This window comes from Zosterops lateralis (assembly GCF_965231275.1).
Source record: "Zosterops lateralis genome assembly, chromosome: 3".
Taxonomy (NCBI): Eukaryota; Metazoa; Chordata; class Aves; order Passeriformes; family Zosteropidae; genus Zosterops; species Zosterops lateralis.
Genome location: NC_139764.1, coordinates 10,827,806 through 10,847,916, shown reverse-complemented (window position 1 = coordinate 10,847,916; position 20,111 = coordinate 10,827,806). Strand labels below are relative to the sequence as shown.

Genomic DNA, 20,111 nt, shown 5'->3' with positions numbered 1-20,111 from the left:
ATTTCTAGAGAAGTAAATAATGAGAAGTTTCTTTCCCCTTCTTTCACAGCACAGTGGCATTTGCCTGTTTCTAAAGCTGCAAACCGTATTTGTCAGCAGGGAGGCTGCCATTGACTCCCACCATGCAGGCATGCAAGATCTCTGACAGCAGCTCCCAAAAGTGCAGCTTTAGTTTGTGAACCTGGACAATGGAAATCTTCCTAACATGGATTAAGCTGTTTCCTTCAGAAGATAAGAAAAAGTTTTTCCTTGTAAACACCCCCCCAACACATTGTATGAGAACACCAATTTATTTCTTACACTACTGTAACTGTCCATTCTAAATTTAGGTTCTAAAGTGATGAATGAATTTGAATAACATCATCCCAACAATAAGGGCACCATGCTGGATACACTTAGCACCATTTCCTCTCCTGAAGGGAATACAATGGACTGATTGTGCATTTTATCCCAGGAACCCTCAACACTTTCCATACTAAGAAGAGCCAAGCAAAGCTACCTGGAAAAAAAGGGCAATTGATTAGAGAACAGGCACAGACATCACTAAGAACCCTCTCCATTCCTACTCAGACCATCTCTGAGCTTATAAGCATTTAAAAAACGTTTTCATTATATGTAACAGAAGCCAATGTTACAATGAGGTCAAAATAGCAATGTCATTTCTGTGGCATATACTGACCACATCTGAAAATCGGCCCAGCTGAGCAGCAGAACTGAATGATGTGTCATCAATATTAATAATATGGTAATGTTGCCTAAAAGCAGAGTCTCCAGAGGACAGTCTTAAAAGGGCATCTATTCAAAAGTCACATCAAACATCTCATGGGCAGTACACTGAGGTAAGTGGCACTGTGGATCCTCTTCCACTAATACAGACACTTTCATTTGTTTTAAAAGCCAACACAAACATTACATTGCTTGATATTGATTAGCTGAACATCTAATGCAATTTTAAAGCTTTTAAAGGACATTCAAGAACTTTCTTTCTTCTTCCATGATGAGAAGCTGGGGCCTCCCTCCCCAGCAGTCATTAGACACTTTTGAAATGAAGGGTCAAATTCTAGCAGAATGGTTCAGAGGTTAAAGCAGCTGCACCATCTGCATCAAGTGCCTTGAGTACCCAGCACAATTAAATAATGAAAACACTTCTGTAGATGTTTAGGAGATCAGTTACAAGATTCCTGCTTTAAGGCAACAAAATAGAGTAGGCATTAGAAGGGGGGGGAAAACCCAACCCAAATCTTAAAAACACCACACAAACACATTTATCCAAGTGCACTTCACTAATTAAAACTATCTTCCAAGAATAATAATCTACTTCAATAATATGAAACAGCTAAATTAGACTTAATTGCTAAAGCTGCATTTCTGACCCAAATCTCTCTGGATTTCTGTGCCATGTAGAAGACAATAATTAAGCACTAAACTGAATAATTAAAGCCATTCAGCCATCATATCCAACTTGCAAGGCAGCAGCACATAAAAGTCACCTGGCAGGAAATGCTGAGCTCAGCAGAGATTTTATAGCTCTAGAATTTCCAATAATAGTTTCACATACAATCTGCCATCTCAGTAGATAATAATGCTTTCGTTACTATCACAATAACCATGGGCTCTTAATCCACAAAAAGCTTTTCTAAGGCATTAATTACTGAGTCTAGGTCTAAGTTTCACCTTTATTACTATAGTCCAGGCACTAAATGGATTTATTTACTCGTATTTTTAAAAAAGTAAATTTAACTCTCATTTGAAACCTCTGTAATTAAGCAGAAAGTGTGGAAAATGTCCTCCAAACCAGCTTTTAAAGCCCTGCCATATGCACAGATAGCTTAGTTATTTCACACTTGCCTTGAAGTAACCCTGAACTTGCATGCTTATTTTCAATTTTAAAAGTAAATACAGAACAGCTGAACAGAATAAGGTGTGTGTGTTCCTTACTGAGGTTTTCAAATATGCATCATGCAAACCATGCATGTAAAATTATTCTTCTAAAACTTAAGGACATACAGAAGACAAATCCCAGCCAAGGGAGTTTTGGTGTGCCTCACACAAACCCCCTTATAACCCACCACGACCAGAAAGTGAGTGTAGAATAAAACCCAGGGAGATCCTCACAGGGAGCTCACTGCTACCAGACAGAACAACCTCGAGCTTATGTCTTATTTCATCCAACTGTGTATATTTATTTTTCTTTTTAAATGCAAAAGATCAAAATGTTTGCAACACGGTAGAATCTCTTGATATGCAGGAGCCAAGACCTGACACCAATTTTATAGTAAAATGTTCTTTGCATGTATATTTGCATTCATGCAAAAATTCTGTGAATTTCAATATATTGAGTATGTTTAAAAAACACTGCTCTATTTACATAACCACAATTATGTTAACACCAGTATGCTTCATTACAAACAAGACTTTCCATTACATCACACCTTCCCTTCAAGTAAAAAAAAAATTAAGATCAAATTATGATCTTCTCAAAGGGAGAAAAAGACTTTTTTTTTTTTTTATATAAAATGTCGGTTATTCTATTCTAGCCTGTATTCTATTCTATTCTAGCCTGTAGCACTACTATGGGTAGTCTAGGAATTACCACTTCTCTTACATGTGTAAATACATATTACCCCATCTTTGCCACCACGTCCAATTCAAGCATCTTCACATAAGGGAACACTAACTTCAGGTGGATCTGTCACCAGCATGATTTACTAATTATGTGAGGTCAAATTCATCCACTCAGACTTGAACATATGGTTAGGATTACGCTGTTATTTTACTGTAGAAAAAATTAAGTGTCAGAAATCATATATTGTCAGCTTGCCAAATTTAGGAGATTAATCAAATGTAATGGCTAATTAAAAAATCTGAAATAAAAATATGCAGAATAATTTAACTTTAAAATATATTTTCCTTAATGCTAAAGTTCCCCATGTACTATCTCACTTGCAGTATATGTTATTCCTGTTACTGTATATGATATTCCTGTTATTTTTTCCTTGTTCAAGAGGTTTACAAAAAGAGGAAGAAAAGAAGATTGTACCTGGGTTTTTTCTTCAAAATACTTCATTTTCTAAGAAATCAAATCCTGTGCATTTAACAGGTACAAGGCAGACACCACTAAGCTGATAACCCTGTTAACCCCAGGAATTCACTGACTTTGTTTTGTAGGGTGGTTTCCTTTTTTCCTGCTCTTTATGCTGGTATTGCATAAAATTCATACTTACCTTAGCAGACTCTGCATCACAGGGTGCATCAAGTGTGCACGATACAGAGCACCTACTCAAAGAAACACACTCACCAACACACAGGGTAAACTTTTGCAAATGGTAAAACAGAAATTGATTTCTCTGCTGTCTATGGCTCAGCCTCTGCTCACTAACTCTGCTTGTTCAAGTGTGCTATTGCTTATATTTAAACTTAAGGGCATCTGCAAAAAAAAGCTTTTTTTTTTTTTTTTTTTTTTTTTGGCATTAAAAAAATATAAGAGTCCCATCAGAGGTGCTGAGCTTTTAGAATTAATCTACTTTTTGCCTCAGTTTGACCTCAGCAAAAGAAATCTATTATTGGCCTTCCCTTCTTTTGCCTCACAGTACCAATTTAAATACCAGTTTCTGACTGGACTATTTTCACATGCTGTAATGGAAAAACCAGAACCGTGTTTCATTTGAAATTAGTGTTCTTCACTGAAATGATACCCCCATCAAATGTGGGGGTTTTTAGTGAAGAAAAAAAAAAGGCTGACAAAAAACTTACATGCCCTTGACAGCAATTTGAAATTTTTTAAAAGATATTGATGAGATGATTCTGTAACTCCTTTGCACATTTAGCTACAGCCTTCATAATCCCAGTTTCAATGAGGAACTAAAGCCCAGGGTGACTAGCTACAGGATATTAATAGAATAACAAAGACAGCAAAGGTAGCATTAAATTTCTTAAGGTTATTACAAAAAACAGTTCAAGAGTAGCTGCTTTATCTTCCTAACTTGGCCCAGCTTTTTCCTGGATGCAGGCTCATCCCATCTGCCCTAGTGCAATGTTTAGAAACCTGCACACTGCCACATACATTGAACTCTAATTTATGTAACTTCAAGTCATGTGCGGTAAAAGCACATCTGTCTCTGACACTTGGGTGGATTTTTTCCCTCCAAGTTGTGCAAATATCTACATACAAACATATAGAAAACAATGGGATGCCTCATCCCTTGTTTCACCTTTTCACTTCAAAGAGATTAACTTAGGTTAATTATGCAGCACAAAATCTGGTTAATACTTCTCATGCTTCACAAAAATAAATTGGCAGTGATTTTAAAAACGTTCAAAATCTTAATGCACCTCCTACACTAACCATTCTTCTCCTACTATCACTAGAGATATCACATACTACTGCATTCCTTCCATGGATCACTTGAGATCCATGCCCTGCCCAAGTCCATATTCAATTCTAATTATGAGAACTTCACCGTATTATTAAAGCTTTATAATAATGTCAGGGATTTCTTTACTACTGAAATTTTTAGAATACTAACACTGGTGGGAAAAAAAAAAAAAAGAAGAAGAGGATATAATAGAAGTTAATAGCATATGGTCATGTATTTCCAGAGGTGAACTGTGAGTATTTCCACAAATGTTCTAGTGTTTCACATGTTGCAATTCAAGACTTAGCTCTAAAAAACCTCACGCTTAACTCAGGAAATCCTTTTTTTATTTCAAGTATGAGATTTTTTTACTAGGGATGAGCCAACTTAAAAGTAGAAAAGGTTGTACATACCTTAGGTTCTAGAAAGTATCCTTTAAAATACCGATATTGAACAGGAACTCCTCTAGGAAGCTCTACAGTAGCTTGCCATACTTTCTCACAGACACTGTGAAGGAAAAAAAAAAAAAAAAAAAAAAAAGTTTCAAAATACAGCCTGACAGCCACCTCAGATACATCTGTAAGTAATATTCTTACTAAAATAAAGCCTAGTGTATTGTCGCAAGGAAAGTTATTACAAAGTACCTCAGCCAAACAGGATTTACAGAACTGAAACTGAACTTTTTGATGGACAGATCTGAAGTGCTCAAAGAGAGCGAGAATTCTCCTCCCATTGAACAGATGGAGAAAACATGGTGAAGTGACTCAGAGACTCATCCAAGATCACACAGCAAGTCACTGACAGAATTACAAACACAGCCTGCAAGCCCTGTGTTCTCCTGCATCACAGAGCTGCCATAAGCTGGCACCATTTTAAGGAAATACTAAATTCTTCCACTGCATTTAAACTTATTTTATGTACACTCATGCTTATATACACATCCCCACCCCTTATGAATTTGAATGCAACTCTCAGTTTAAATAATCTCCTCCCCATCACTTTCTAGCACAGTAATAACCTGCTCATAGTCTTTTCTTTCTTTTTATCCTACACATCTCCTATACCCTGCCATGGGACTGAGAATTGCCCCAAAGCAGTTTCTTACTTCAAATATCTACAGCTGAACTACTGAAATGTCAGCACAACAGCAGAAGTATCATCTGTAGCTAGGAAAGCACACCCAAGTTTCATATTTTCTTAAACATATCCCTAAGCATTCAAAGCACTCAAGGGCAACACAAGAAATTCTAGAGTTCTGACAGTACATGCAGCTCAAGAGTTTACAGACTCAAAAGTCAGAATAAATTTGTTGCTCCAGAACTCCAGCTACTTCAAATGGAACAATTAAAAAAATCAAAAAAGAAGGAAAAAAAAATCCCCCAAAGAAAACCCCAAATCCCAAGCAACTTACACAGCCTCGGTGTGCAGGACCACCGCAAGCTGGGGATTCCAATTTCCCAAAGCACTGCAGCTCCCACATATTGCAAAAACCTCTCCTAAAAAATCCAAACAGAAAAAAAAAACCCACAATCATCATTACTCCAGGCTAGATGGCATTAAAAAGTACAGCAACAGTCAAACTTCCATTTATTTTAAATATACACAGCAGAATCACTCATCTGAAACCCCTCCTGTCCAGAAAGGAATCTTACCTCACCCAAAATCCCAAGTACATTTTCCTTACCCTCCCAAGCACCTGAGAGAGGGACTACTGACAACCCCAGCCCTTAAAAGGGTTGGTTTCCAAACCATTCTTAAGGAATAATGATCAAAATATCTCTGGGAATGTAGCGGGGAAATATTCCCAGTAAAATGTTTCATCTCAAGATAAACGTGGTTATTTTCCTAGATACTCTGTATTTTTTAATGTATGTGCATATTCTCTCAAATTCATACCAACAATTTAGAAAGCACAGACAAACAGGAAGTTGCTAGCATTATTCCCAAGGCAACAGACCAAATTAATTTGATTCTCAAGAGAAATAAAGTTAAGTATATTTCATTTTGGGATATCCCAAAGTGACCATTGCAACTTACCTTTTTTTTTTTTAATATAAAACCTTTATGTATCTGACTGTAAGGACAACAATGATAAATCCTAACGGAATGAACAAATCAGTATTTTGCTCTTACAGGGTTTCAACAAGACTTTTAGACATAATAAAAGCTGAATGAGAAAATATGGAGTCTTAGAGTACAGTTAGGCACCACAAAAGAAGGATACAAGCATCTCTGACTTACATCCTGTTTTCAAAGTGAGTAGTGGGGGGGACACAATAATCCCAAGATACCAGTGCAAAAGCTGTGTGCAGCAAGTGTACACGACCTTTTCCTAAGGCACATATCATAGATGACACTTCCAAGACCACAGTTACAGTTTTGAGGATGTCCCTACGTCTCTAAAATTGTGTCCTTTTTCTCCAGTAAAACTAACAAGGGATACCACCAGGCCTGTTTATAAAAGAATCCCTCTACAGACCCAGGGGATGGAAAAAGTCTTCAGTAGACAGAAAGTAAGACAATTTTTCACTGAAAGCAATTTACTGAAATAATTTCAGATAACACCTTGAACTTCAGTCTTTAAAAAAAAAATCTTCTGTTGCAATTTATTAAAAAAAAGAAGCCTGAGCTTTCTGGATTATACAAATACAGACAAAAATCTGCATTATGTTATATCTAGTATGCAACTGTCTACACCAGATGCTTTCCCCTTTCCACCCTATCCTGAGGCACGTGATGATTTGTTTCTGCAGGGAGGAGATAAAGCAGAGAGAGAAGACCACCTGAACACCACACAGGTAGAATTTCTGAGTGGAGATATTAAAAAGAAGCTAAAAATTCTTTTAACATCCCTTTAAAACAGCAGTACTTAAATACATCTTCGTGTACACACAGCCAACCTTTGAAGGGCCATTTAATTATACTCCTCTTAACAGGTGCCAGCTGGACTAGTTCTCTGGGCTCCTATTTTAAACCAACTGTGAACATCCAGTCACCACCTCTCACTCAGTAAGGCACCACACACAAAAGGCAATGCCTGAATAGGATGTGCAGCTACCCCTAAACTCCCTTTAACAACTACCCTGAGGCTGAATTAGGGTTTGTAAAACACTGCCTCAATTATCTCAGAAAAGCCAAAGTGAAATGCACGACAAACTCCTTTTCCATGAGCAATTCTGAGCAGAGTGGGGTTTGGGTTGGGTTTGTGTTTCTAGCTCAGGATCCTCAGCTTCTCCCCTCTCCTTGTCATGGAACTCAAGGCTGCTCCTGGCAAAGCTCCTTCACTCCAAAAAAGGTTAATCCAAGCCTTCTGCCCCAATCAAAGCTTGCAACAGCCTCATGATCCGACAATAATACCACAAAACCCAGCAATACCAATATTGTCATAAGGAGAAGCACCCTTTTGTGTCACCTATTTATGCTGTAAGTCTCTCCAGATCATTCTTTGTGAACAGCCACTGGGGCAGCATCTAGCTCTCACTAATCCTCCTTTTCATTGCAGATATTATTAGTACAAGAAGTTATACATCCAAAGTCAGCTTTGCCAGTGCCATCACAGCTGTGGAAACAACAGTGGAAGCAGCATAGAGAGAGCACAGCTTGCAATACTCCATGGTACAGCTACACCAGTCTGGAGCTAAGGTCAATTTACTCTAAAGTTCTAAAATTTTATCCAGAATGCCATAAAAAACTCTACTCCTTGCTAACAGCTTTATGTTGACATTTGAGTATCAGTTTTCAGTTCCCAAATGCCAAATCACGAGGAGAAATCACAGGAGAGGTCTAACACAGGGCAGATGTCAAAACCTGTCAAATGTTTGTATCATTTTCTTCCCCACCAACTACAGGAAACACTTCTGCCATCTGGTACTGGCCTGGCACAGGAATTTTGCCAATCTGCTCCCACATTCATCTGCTTCTGTCAGGCAACCATCAATTACTTTTTTGGTGTAACTTCTGTGCTTCTGTGATTTTTGGCTGGGGTAGAGTTAATTTTCTTCACAACAGCTAGCAGGGGCTGTGTTTTGAATTTGTCCTGGGAGCAGTGCTGATAACAGAGGGATATTTCAGTTCCTTCTGGCAGTGCTCACAGCATCAAGGCTACTTCTGTTCTCTCCCCACCAGAGAGGGGCACACAAGGAACTGGGAAGGAACATGGCTGGGAGCAGTTCTGTGGACCTCAGTTACCAGCTGGGGTTAAACCACAACTCCTGAAGATGCAGGCCAATGGAATATGCACAATTTATCAACACCAGATCTTCATGTTCTACCTGATGTGATACCTTGTGTGCCTCATTTGGATTAGAGAAATTATTTTACACTTTTTTTTCTGCATAGACAGAATACTGAATTAAGCTGCATATTCTTTCTGTCTGTAACTTCTGATAGAGATCACATGTTTGAGAACTTTCATCTGAGGGATGCAGAGAGAATAAAAAACAGAACAAACACATCAATGAGTGCCTAAATATCATGGTCCAGAATACAAATGCTTGTTTCCAGGGAATAAAAAGATATTGCAGAGAGAAGATCTTAAACCAATCCTAACCATTTCTGTCAGCATTAAAATCTTTAGCAGATCATGAAATTTTTGCTGGAGAAAAAGGTTAAATTTATTTCCCAACTCTCGTTTTCAAATTCATAGATGAAATGTCTTAATATATTCTACAATGATTTATCATGTTTATACTTAAATTGACATGATCTTCCATCTCTGAGGAAAACAAACAAGACAAACTTTGAACACTCTATTAAGTTTTCTCCTACATCAACCAAAAAGGAGAAAGAATGATTTGAGTACCTGGTGCTGATAAACCTCTGACATTAAAAGTGACTTGACAAGAGGTCATTTCTGCAGAACTTTTGTCTTGGGATAGTTGAAATCTCCTATAGTGGGAGAAAAAAAAGACATTAATTTGAGGAACAATTGCTACATTTGTTGCTGTTTTAAGTAAAACAGAAATCTCACCCCTGACAGGGAAGCAAGCACTTGTGATATTACTGTTTGAGTGAGCAGCAGAAGCAGAAAGCTCTTTAAAAGCAGCTGCAGCCAGAAAACAGCATTCAGCTGCAACACTGCCACAAGAAAAAGACTCCTTCATCAAACACCACATGCAAGTGTCAGCATCCTGCAGCATTTATCAATCTTCAGCTGAGATTTTTTCCAAACTCTCTTTTTGACTAATTTTGCTTCCAAGGCAGCCCTTGGGAGGTTTTAAGAGATATAAGATTATGACCCTTGGCAAACAGTAACTCCTGTCTCATCTGTGCTGTTCTTCAGCAACCTCTACAAAGCACAAGAAAGTTTTCAAAGTGGAGCACAACCACCTTGAAGAAAAAGGGGAATAAACCACAATAGATGACATCCCTCTGCTGTCACTTGTCCAGCCCTGCAGGCTCTGCTCCCCGACTTCCAGGATTTCACAGGAAGAACCAGGAGCAGCTGGAAGCACCAGGCAGTCTTTGATCCAAAGGAGCACAGCAGGGAGGGACTGCCTTTAGCCAGGACAGCAGCTGTCAGACTGACTCTGCCCCAATTTTCTCCTCAATACACAACACCTTGACTGAGTGCAAACTGGCAGAACCCCACTCTCACCATTACAGCAGAAACACCATTGATGCATCACATCCTTTTATATTATTTACAAAAGCAGCAAGCATAGGAAAGTCCAGTATGGATGTTGTTAAACTGTCATCACCCAAGTATGTCCATCTGGACATGGGCTAATAAATAATTATACTAATTATATACAGAATAAATGGTTTCAATTAATCCAGTTCTTTACATCAGTGTCGGGAGCTTTTTTTTTTTTTTCCTTATTGTTTGGGTTTGTTTTTTTTTTTAACCAAGGAAGTAGAATGTTACTATTGCTATTTTTGAACAAGACAAATAGCACTTTATTTCAGCACAGTCTTGGTCAGCAGTTTTTTTATAACAAACTCAGGAAGAACTAACAACACTGAAGAAAAATTTGCCAATTTTCATTACTACTACTACTGCTACAAGGCGAAAGCCCTTGCCTTCAAAGGGCACAGGACAGTTAAATATGCCTTGAAAGCAAAAGATAGTCAGATACCAAACAGGAGGGGGAAAAGAAGCTCATCATCATCAAACCTCATTCCTTGTGGGCACTTAGAATGTAACTGCAGCTATTGAACCTGCAGAATTGTTTCTTCTGGATCCTCTCCTCCTCTTCCTCTCAATTATAACTCTCCTCCTCTATTCCTATTGTAACTGCAACTGCCTTTACTCTACATTCCTTTTTCTCCTCCCTTATTTTCTCTCTCCATGTCCAGGAAGATGACTTTTCAGTACTAAAATGAGAGAAAAAAACCCAGAAATATAAAGGTTTCTGGTGACATATTCCAATTCTGCACTTGTCTTTCACAAATTCTATCATTCTGCAGATGATGAAATCCCAGACTACTGAAGCTAGAAATAAGCAGAGCTGATAAACAGGAATTCCATGCAGGGCACGGCCTTTAGGAACTTTCTCACGTGTGTGTCATTAGTCACTGTATGTGTTAAGTGACACATTCTAACACTTGTTTTTAGCAGTTATTTATAGACAGGAAAGCACAGCACCTTTCAGTGCTGAAACTAAGACTGGACTCACGAAACTGGTCTAATATGACAAAAAAAATCTCAGTATAACATAGAGAATATAAATTACCAGTGTGCATTTATGATGACAGAGTAGTCAGGGGCTTGGCTGTGTTCACCAAATGTTCCTGCTTGAGCTGCCTTTAACTGAAAGGCCACAGGAGCCAAAGGGGAAATGCAGTAGGCAAAAATGCCTTGCAAAACTCTCCAAAGCAGGAAGGTAAAAGCTGACGTGTGCACTCTGTTCCCCAAAGCAAGAATATGCTTTTGGCTTGCCAAAAATAAAAACAACAAAAAAACACCAAACCACAAAAAAAAAAAAAAAAAAAAAAAAAAAAAAAAAAAAAAAAAAAAAAAAAAAAAACAAAAAACCACAAAAACAAAAAACCTCAAGCTGTTTCCAAAGCAAATGCAACAACTCAAAATTAAGCTTCACCAAAACCAGCATGTGTCCTACTGCAAATCAGCTAACTACCCAACTGCTCCTAGAGAATCAACCAAACTCCTCTTAAATAAAGCTTTCAGCCAATCTTTTAAAATTCTGCGTTCCTACTTGCAAGACAGGTGTGAGCTTTTCTAAACTGCCTAGGGAAATAATTTTACTTTTCTATATAGCAGTAGCCAGTTGTAAGGAGATTTTGATAAACTGACCATGCAAAATTGCCAAAATTCTACCCAAAATGCATTTTATCTCAAAAACCTACTCAACCTACCCAAGGAATGTATATGAAGAAAAGAAAAATTCCACTTCACAATGCTAAGGCATGTTTTTTTCTAGCAGAACTGCAGGTACAGGTATTGCACTTATATTTAGGGTCAAAGTACCAGCCCTCATTCTGAAAAAATATCTTTGCTAGCAGAGCACTGAATGCCAACACACAGCAAGGAAAAAACAGGTTTGCTTTTTGTTAAGGAATCAAGCCTATGTGGTATATTATAATGCACTTATAAAAGCAGGCTGTGCTTTCAAGGCATGATACAAAACCATTTTATTTTGGGGGGAAGAAGAAAAAAAAAAAACAGCCTAAGTTTAGCTGTCTAGTTACTGATGGTTCCTGAAAAGAGACAGTAATTTAATTCCCAAAGGGGAATGGCAAGCTTTAACAATCAAATCCTCTGACCTCTAAGTGTCAGGCATCCCTGAAATGGGATGTTCCTTCCTTCAGATTTTCAGCACTGCTGAACCAAAGAAGCTGGCAAAGAATTAGCAAAATCCCCTTTTGCTCCCCACTCCTGTAATGATGGATTTTTAGGAGAATGCAAAGAATCCTCAGCTCAGAGGGGTCATGTCATAACAGCTATGGGGAATGGAAGTAAATTGTAACAGTTATTTTAAAAATGATGAGCACTTCCTGATCAGCAAGTATTAATAAAAACCATTGAGCAGATTTACAAACTAGAAATCCTTGTGCAACAACCCTTTTTAAACAACCTCTGAGTCCAAAAGTAACAAATCTGAATTTACTGAGTCCCAAAGTAATAAATCTGAATTCACATCTACTTCAGCAACAGCCATCCAGATGCCAACCTGGGTGAAAAACAATTGCTCCTCTTCCTATATAACACTTCCTCCCTCTTTTTGGTCAGCTTTTACAGACCACAACCACGTGAAAAAAAGCAGTGGACACTTGAATCAGTTTTCCTCACAGGAAAGACAGATCACACAGCACTTCACTAAAAAAAAAAACCCAAACCAAATCAAACAAAAAAACTAGACCCACAAAACCCCCCCAAAAAAATCAAAAAACAAAACAAAACAAAACAACAACAACAAAAAAAACAACAAAAAACCAGCAACACCCAACATGAACAGGAAGAAAAGAACAGGAAATCCCAACTCTCCCCTGCCTGATTCTAAAAGAGAACTAATAGAAAATGCAGGTAAGAAAGAAAAGATGACATAACACAATCAACTATTAAAAATGAGGTAATAAAGGTCATGGTGGATGGGAAAGAAACAAAATATTTTTTGATTGTAGTTAAAAATATACCAGGACAGGGACTTCATTAATTCAAATCTTGAAGTTCATTTGAACCTTTGGGCTTACAGATCTGGTGATACACTAAAACCCCTCTGTTTTAGTGGATTATTCTGCCCTGCCCTTAATTTCCCCAACCTTTCCAGTATGATTTCAGAGGTGCTGGCTGCTTGCTGTACCATATCTTATGTGTTTTTTCAGGATTAGCTAAATACACAGCAGGTAATCTGAGGCAATCCTGGGATATAACAGCCTATCTGACAAACTCTGAACAAATTCCAGAGCCATAAAAATTCATAGCAGCCATGAAGCCAAATTACCTGCTCCCTATTGAATAAAACTGATATTTTTAATAGCAACTTGGACAGATCTGAGGCTCTGATTCTAGTGGTCCAAGGGCAGGCTTGAAGTACAACTGCATTTTTTCTTAATTGTGGAGGCTTATAAGCCTGAAGGCCTCAAACTTTGTTGCATGGACAGAGAGCTTTCAAAATTAGGCAGGGAACAGCAACTATCTTGACAGATCTGAATGAAAAGCTGATTTTGTCAACTCCAAGTTGACTGTAAGGGCTGCAGAATGGCTGCTTACACTTAGCACATCCATTAATGATAATCAGAATTTGGCAACATGCTGGTAAGAAAGCCAAAAAGTATCAGACTGACACCAAAGTGTCACACTTCTTCTCTCCCCACAAAAAGCCACCAAACTCTATCTAATAAAGAGATAGAAAGCTAAAAGAAAAGAGATGAAAAAAGTAATTTTTGCTAATGGTAAAAAATTCTGATGCAAAGCTATCAACTCAAAACTCTCTTGGGTAACATTACATTTAAAAATGACAGGATAATACACAGCACAGATTTTTCCAATGAGATGAAAAATACAGCTTACAAAGTATCTTTTTTTTTTTTTTAATGGGATTTTTAAAGGTTATTAGACAACTAAAATGGAACAGCTAAGTACACAGGTGCCACAAAATTCCTGAAATGCATTTCAGTGCTTTCAAACACCTGATTTTTAGTGTAAGATTACTTCTGCCTGCTCTGTTACTGAATTTGCCTAGTTAGGTTGCACTGGGTCTGGCTGAGATGGAGTTAATTTTCCCTACAACAGCCCTGACAGTGCTGTGCTTTGTGCTGGCAGCTACAAAGGTGTGGATAACACAGCAGAGTTTTCCCTGCTGTCTCTCCAACATTCCTCACTATCACCAGGAGGCTGCGGGTGGGCAACAGCCTGGGAGGAGACACAGCCAGGGCAGGTGACCCAAAATGACCAAAGGGACATTCCTTAGCAGATGGCATCTGCTCAGAAATTGACAGATTAAATATATATATATATATATATATATAATGAAATAAAAAGCTAAAAGAAAGAAAGGTATTTGATATTTAAGACATTTGTCTTCCACAGCAACCCCTACACATAATGAAACTCTGCTTCCCTAAATAGAGAATAAAATCTTCTGTTTCCCCTTGCTTCTGCAGAAATTCTTTTTGCATTATTAAACTGCCTCTACCTTGACCCCTGAGGCTTTTTCCACCTTTCTCCCCCTGAGGAGAGGAGTGACAGAGCTGCCTGATGGGCAACTGGCAGCAGCCAAGGTCAACCCACCAGCACCATCTATGCACAAACAGGATCTTTCATAATGCCAGCGCACATTTCATCACAGGTCGTGGTGCACAGTCCTGAAAGTGCACAATCCAAAAAGCAATCATGCTCGATTATTTCAAAATATCTCCCCATTTCTTGCATATAAAGATAAAATCAGCGAGGACTAGAAGGCAGGAGTATTTTTGCTTTTTGAGCTGACGTTTTCCGCCTTAAGGGAAGAGACTCCCAAGATGTGTGAACACCAAGGAGAGCCCAGCTCCAGGCTGAAGCAGGGGAAAGGTGCCACAGTCCCAGCCAAGGCGTTTGCCAGCTGGGAGGACACGCTGGCAGCTCTGGGGCTGACACAGAGCACCCCTTGCAGCCTCCCTCATGAGCCATGAATGTGAGCACAGCCCAGCACTGCTGGAGAAGGTACCGTGCTCAGATTTTACCTCCTTAAAAGGTACACACAGCAATAGAAAACCCACCGTGCATCAGATCTGCTGCTGTGCTGAACAAAGAGATGTGAGCCCAAGACACAGGCTGTGATATTCCAAAGATAACATGTCACATCTGGTTAATCTCGTGGTATGATCAATCAACAGATTTTGTTGCTTGTGGTTGGTTCCTGAGGTATCAGATATTACAGAATACATCTAATGCAACAAATTAGACATGCAAGAAAATTATGTAACAGTGGTTGACGACACCTGGGTTTTAGAACAGCGTCAGAGGATATATTTGTAAGGGCATTCCCTCTAACAACTGGGAGAGAATTAATTTTAGAAACAGCATTACAGCATCAACTCCTTGATATTCAATCAAACAACGACAGGGTTCTTCCTGCCCCCTCCTTTCCCCCCCTGCTGCACCTTGACTGCAGGAGCAAGGACGAGCAGAAAGTCAGCAGGTCTCTCCTCCTGCATTGCAGTGCTAATACTGGACAGCAAACAAACTTGTACAGAAGATCTGGACATCCCGTTCTGATTCAAAGGCTGAAATATTACCAACAGGCTTGTGCTGACATTTAGAAAGCAGCAAAGCCCAAGTGATTCCACTGAAATTACATCACGTTAATATCTTGAGGATTATATTTTCTGTATCAATTTAGCTCCCCATGCGTGGGGCCAAGACAGGCGTGGTAATCAAACACAAGACCCCTCTCTCACTCACAATATATCTGCTCTGTTTTAAGTAAAAGTTAATTGTTTTCAGCATTTGGCAAATACCTGTCCGTGAGACAGACTCCTCTGCCTCAGCTATGCCAAAGCAGTTCTGCAAAGTTTTTGAAACAGGAAACAGCTGGGGCACAGTTTGTGAGTGAAACAGAGCAGCGTGATTCCTCTTTCCTGAAACGTTGTTTATTATCAACGTAAGGCTGACAAGATCTTAGGCAGGGAGTAATTTCGCTCTCTGTGATCGCACTAACATTCCTCACTTAGGAATGACTTGGACAAATAAAAGGTATAATGTTCCCCACAGCTCTCAACAAATCACTTTTTAACGGGTTTCCAAAGCCTGAATCCATTCTGTTGAGGGGCTACGTGCTTTGCTGAAAGATTAATTACGTGGCAGCTTAGGCTACCAGTGTCTATCCAACACCAACAGCCTTCTCCTATTTTTTCACATCTTACACAGTTATTTCACAGGAAGCAGTGCTAGAACAGAAATATATATGAGAAAACAATTCTACTTATCAACTATTTCACCCTGCCATTAACATTTAAAACATGCTGAAGGCTAACCTCCATCTAACATTCTGAAGGCTAATCTCCATCTAACACTGCATGCTCTGATAAATTAAAACACTAACGCTAACAAGACAAGCTATTAACTTAAAAGGAAAAAGAGAAAAACGGAAAACTGAATCCGTGCCTGGTTAGGGTGCAGGTAACAGATCAACTTTTAAAGTTCACCTTAAACCCGAGCCGCCTAGCTAGCGCCTATGCGATCAGTAACACCAAACCGCGAGCCGGCAGCATCACCGCCGTGTTCCTCCATCCAGCGCCGAGCCAAGACAAAGAACAGCGCAGCGCACACTCCCGGCAGAGGCGGCGGGGCCCGGAGCGAGGGTTCCCCGGTGCCCCGCACGGCGCCGCCCGCAGCAGAGCCCGGCGGGGGCGGCGCGCCACGTCCCCAGGCCCGCCCCGGCCCGCCGCTTGCATAATGCGGCACCGCGGGACCGCCCCGGGCCAGGGCTCCGGGCAGCGACGTAAACAAACAGAGCGGCCGGCCCGCAGCCCCCCGAGCCCGCGGCGCCGGCGGGGACAGGCGGGGACCGGCCGGGAGGGCGATGTGCCCGCAGCGCCCCCAGCGCGGCACCCCCGGGCAGCACCGCGGCCGCCCCCGGAGCCGCGCTCTTCCTGCCCCGCAGGGAACCCGAGCGTGACGCGACCTGAGGGAGGTCCCCGGAGGACGCGCTCCTCCACCACATCCTCTCAGACAAAGCACCGCCGCCCGCTCCTGCGGGGACGCGGCGCCGCTCCCTCAGCGCTCCCTCCGCACAGGGCTCCAACAGCCCCTGTTCAGAAGCACCAACCGTCCCCTCCGCCACCGCCACACGCGGCGCCGACTGACTGACCTGTGTGAGCGGAGCGTGGCTCCGGCCCCGGCCGGCGCTGTGCGGGGCTGCGGACGGTGCAGCCCGGGCTCGGCCCCTCCTGCCGCCGCCGCCGCCCGGGGCCGCCCGACGGGGGTGGGGAGGGGAGGGGGCGGCGCGGCCCCAACCGGTTCCAGCCGCCCCCCGCCGGCCACGTGAGCGCGCCCGCGGCCCCGCCGTGGCCAATGGGAGCGCGGGAAGGGCCGGGGGGCGGGCCCGTTCCTCGAGAGCGGCGGGGCCGGGGCGGGGCTGCGGGAGCCGCGGGGAGCAAAGGGGAGCGGGGGCAGCCGCGGGTGGGCTCCCAAGGGCACCGGGGCTTTGGGGGCGGCTTATGGCCGCCCGCGCACGGCGGGGGAGCTCTGCCCTACCCGCCTCTTCCGCGGGCCAAGCACCAAGCACCCCGCGCCATTGCCCCGGTATCTTCCTCAGAGAGCGCGGCGCTGCTCCCCCAGCGCTCTCCCGACAACGCAGCGCGACCCAACCCCCTCCAGCCCCCAAGACCTCCTCAGGAGCGCGCACCGACCGCTCCTTGCCGCCGCCACCGCCACTACCCACCCCTACCGGACTCCCGCTGGCCCCGCGCCCCCTCGCCTGCTGGCGTGCACTGACCTGGCCGAGCGCTGCAGCCAGCTGCCCAGCCCTTGGTGCGGGGCTGTGAGCGGCGCTGCCCGGGCTCCTCTTGGCCTGCCCGGGGCCGCTGACAGCGCGGGGGAGAGGCGGGGGCAGGGGCGGCGTGGCGGCGGCCGGATCCAGCAGCCCCCGGAGCGCGCCGGGGAGGGGGCGCCCACGTGACGCGCCCGGCTGACGCGTCGCTCCGCGGGCCCGATCCCGCCCCCTCTCCCGCCCCAGCCAATCAGAGCCGGGCGGGAGGGGCGCGCGCCGTTCCCTTGAAAAGGCTCGGCGCTGAGGGCGGAGGGAGCGTTTAGGGGAGCGCGGTCCCACAGGGGCCCGGGGGTGAGGGGATGGCTCTTGTGAGAACAAGATAATGGCTTTGCTGAGGCGGGCTAGGCTCCTGCTGTCATCCTCACGCTCTTTAAGGTCACCCTCACCTCAGTCCATGCCCTCCGTACCCAGGCTGGGAGTGTAAGGGCTGCCCTAAGGATAAGGAGCTCTGTTTCCTTATGCTTTTGAGCTGGCTGTAAGCCTATGGCCCCGAGGGCACGATGCTTTTGGTTTCTTTATGTTTTGTGGTATAAGGGGGCAGGAGCTATGCCTTTATTCAGGGGCTTTGCCCTCCCTTGTTTTGACGGTGGCCATTTGTCCCTGTGTGCCTCCCTGAGGCCAGGCCCGTGTGGGTGTCCCAGCCCTGCCTTTAGGCTTCAGCCCCTGTCCCCACTGAAATTCAGGGTGACAGGAGCCAGCGTGCTCCCCTGCTCCCGACACATCCCGGGCTTCCCGGGGGCACCCCCTGCTCTTGGGCAGGCTCTGTCTCTTTCTCTGCCCACGCCTGGTTGCCCCCACCCTCGGCCACACGAACTAAAGGCCTGTCGTTCACGCTACACCAAAACCACACCTGCATGGTGATGGTGCCAAGGCAAAACAAAGTGGGAATGCCCACGCCGCACCTTTGAAGCTGCAGGCAGAATATAAGTGTGATATTTACGTTTGTTTCCGGATAGATGTTGTGTGGAGACCTCAGGGAGTCTTCTTTTGCTGCTCTAAAAGGTGTTGCTGCATTTGGGGCCACAACCTCGCGGCCTCCCTGAGACCAGATTTTATGACAATAAGGGTGGCCCGCTGGAACTCACCCAACAACGTGTTAGCAGATAAAGAGAAACTGCTTTTCTCTGTGTTTTTGTGTTGTAGCTGAGCTATGGATAATTTCACCTCACTCTGTGCAGAGAAACAATTTATCCTGTCTTGTGTTGGGAGTTAGCGCTGTTACAGGAATGCTGTAACATGTTGTTGTCCCTCAACCTGCCATTTAAATAGAGGACTATTTTCCATTTATTCATGCCCCGCAGATCTAGCTGCGTTTATATGTAATTTGTGACATTCCACTGGGTGTTGTGGGGAAAATTAATGTTAAGATTTGATGCTGTATATCAGAAAAGTGTGTAATGCATCTAAACTGCTGAGGTCTCTCTGTTGCAAGCAACAAAGAAAGAAAGGTAGGGGGAATGGAAATTATAAGGAAATTATAGCTAAAAACAACCTATTTTTAAGTGAAAAAGATAAGAGGAATTCCTCTGGGTAAGGAGGAGGGAGTGTTGGTGGAAAGTGCTTGTTGGGAAGTGATTCCCTTGTTAAACACAGGTGTGAAGTATTCTAGTTAGAAACCCTCGGTATTTAGGAAAACATTAGGAGCCATCACTTTTCCAGGTGTTTTCATTACTGAGTGAACAAAGAGAATAAAGAAACTTTAGAGAACAGTATTTAGAAAAGCAATTGTCTACTTGTTTTCTCTTCCCTGCTTTTAAGATTTATTAGTTCAAGGAATTTGTTGTAAAGCAAGGATAGAATTGAATGCTTTCAAACATGGTTTGGTGTGTTAAATTTTTCAAAAGTTTGATGTCATGCCAGGCATATTATAAAATTGTACCATTAATTTTTTGTTAAAAACTAGAAATGTAACACTTGAGCTCATTCAACCCTGGTGTTAATTAAAAAAAAAAAAAAAAAAAAAAAAAACAACAACAACAACAAAAAACCCCCACTTTATTTTGTCAAACTAATATTTAATTTCTTTCCATAATTCACTGCAGCTAAAAGTTACAATTTAGGCCCTGAATGGATTCAAGAAATACTCATGTGTTCATTTTATTAAAGATCAGCGTGGAGCAAGTAGGAAAAGGGTAGGATGGAAAATACTGTTTTATGTTGACTGACTTAACCTGAAGAAAAGTCTACGTTTAATTAAGCTTGCCAGCACACTTTCTTTTTTTCCTCCCTAAGGAGTTGCTTCAATATGGCCGGGTCAGATAAGCTCAGACTTTGCCATGATGCAGCAAACAAGTCTCAGCTACTCTTTAAGAGCCCATAAAAC

At 42.4% G+C, this 20,111-nt stretch overlaps 1 protein-coding gene across 5 annotated transcripts in view; it reads right to left on the bottom strand.

Annotated features, from left to right (window-relative positions):
- GPCPD1 (glycerophosphocholine phosphodiesterase 1) overlaps nucleotides 1-17,825 on the bottom strand; it is a 42,222-nt gene extending 24,397 nt beyond the window's left edge. Inside the window, exons 1-4 of one of the 5 annotated variants that reach the window (XM_083856226.1) lie at nucleotides 17,735-17,825; nucleotides 9,157-9,242; nucleotides 5,767-5,851; nucleotides 4,769-4,862 (exon numbers count right to left, since the gene is read on the bottom strand). In XM_083856226.1, coding sequence (XP_083712352.1) covers nucleotides 4,769-4,862; nucleotides 5,767-5,851; nucleotides 9,157-9,205 — 228 coding nt within the window. In that variant the 5' untranslated portion in view covers nucleotides 9,206-9,242; nucleotides 17,735-17,825. Of the gene's footprint in view, nucleotides 1-4,768; nucleotides 4,863-5,766; nucleotides 5,852-9,156; nucleotides 9,243-10,470; nucleotides 10,494-16,442; nucleotides 16,575-17,107; nucleotides 17,200-17,734 lie in introns of those variants that run through there. The other 4 variants (XM_083856224.1, XM_083856225.1, XM_083856227.1 and 1 more) reach the window with 4 other exon arrangements.
- Nucleotides 17,826-20,111: the final 2,286 nt, after the last annotated feature.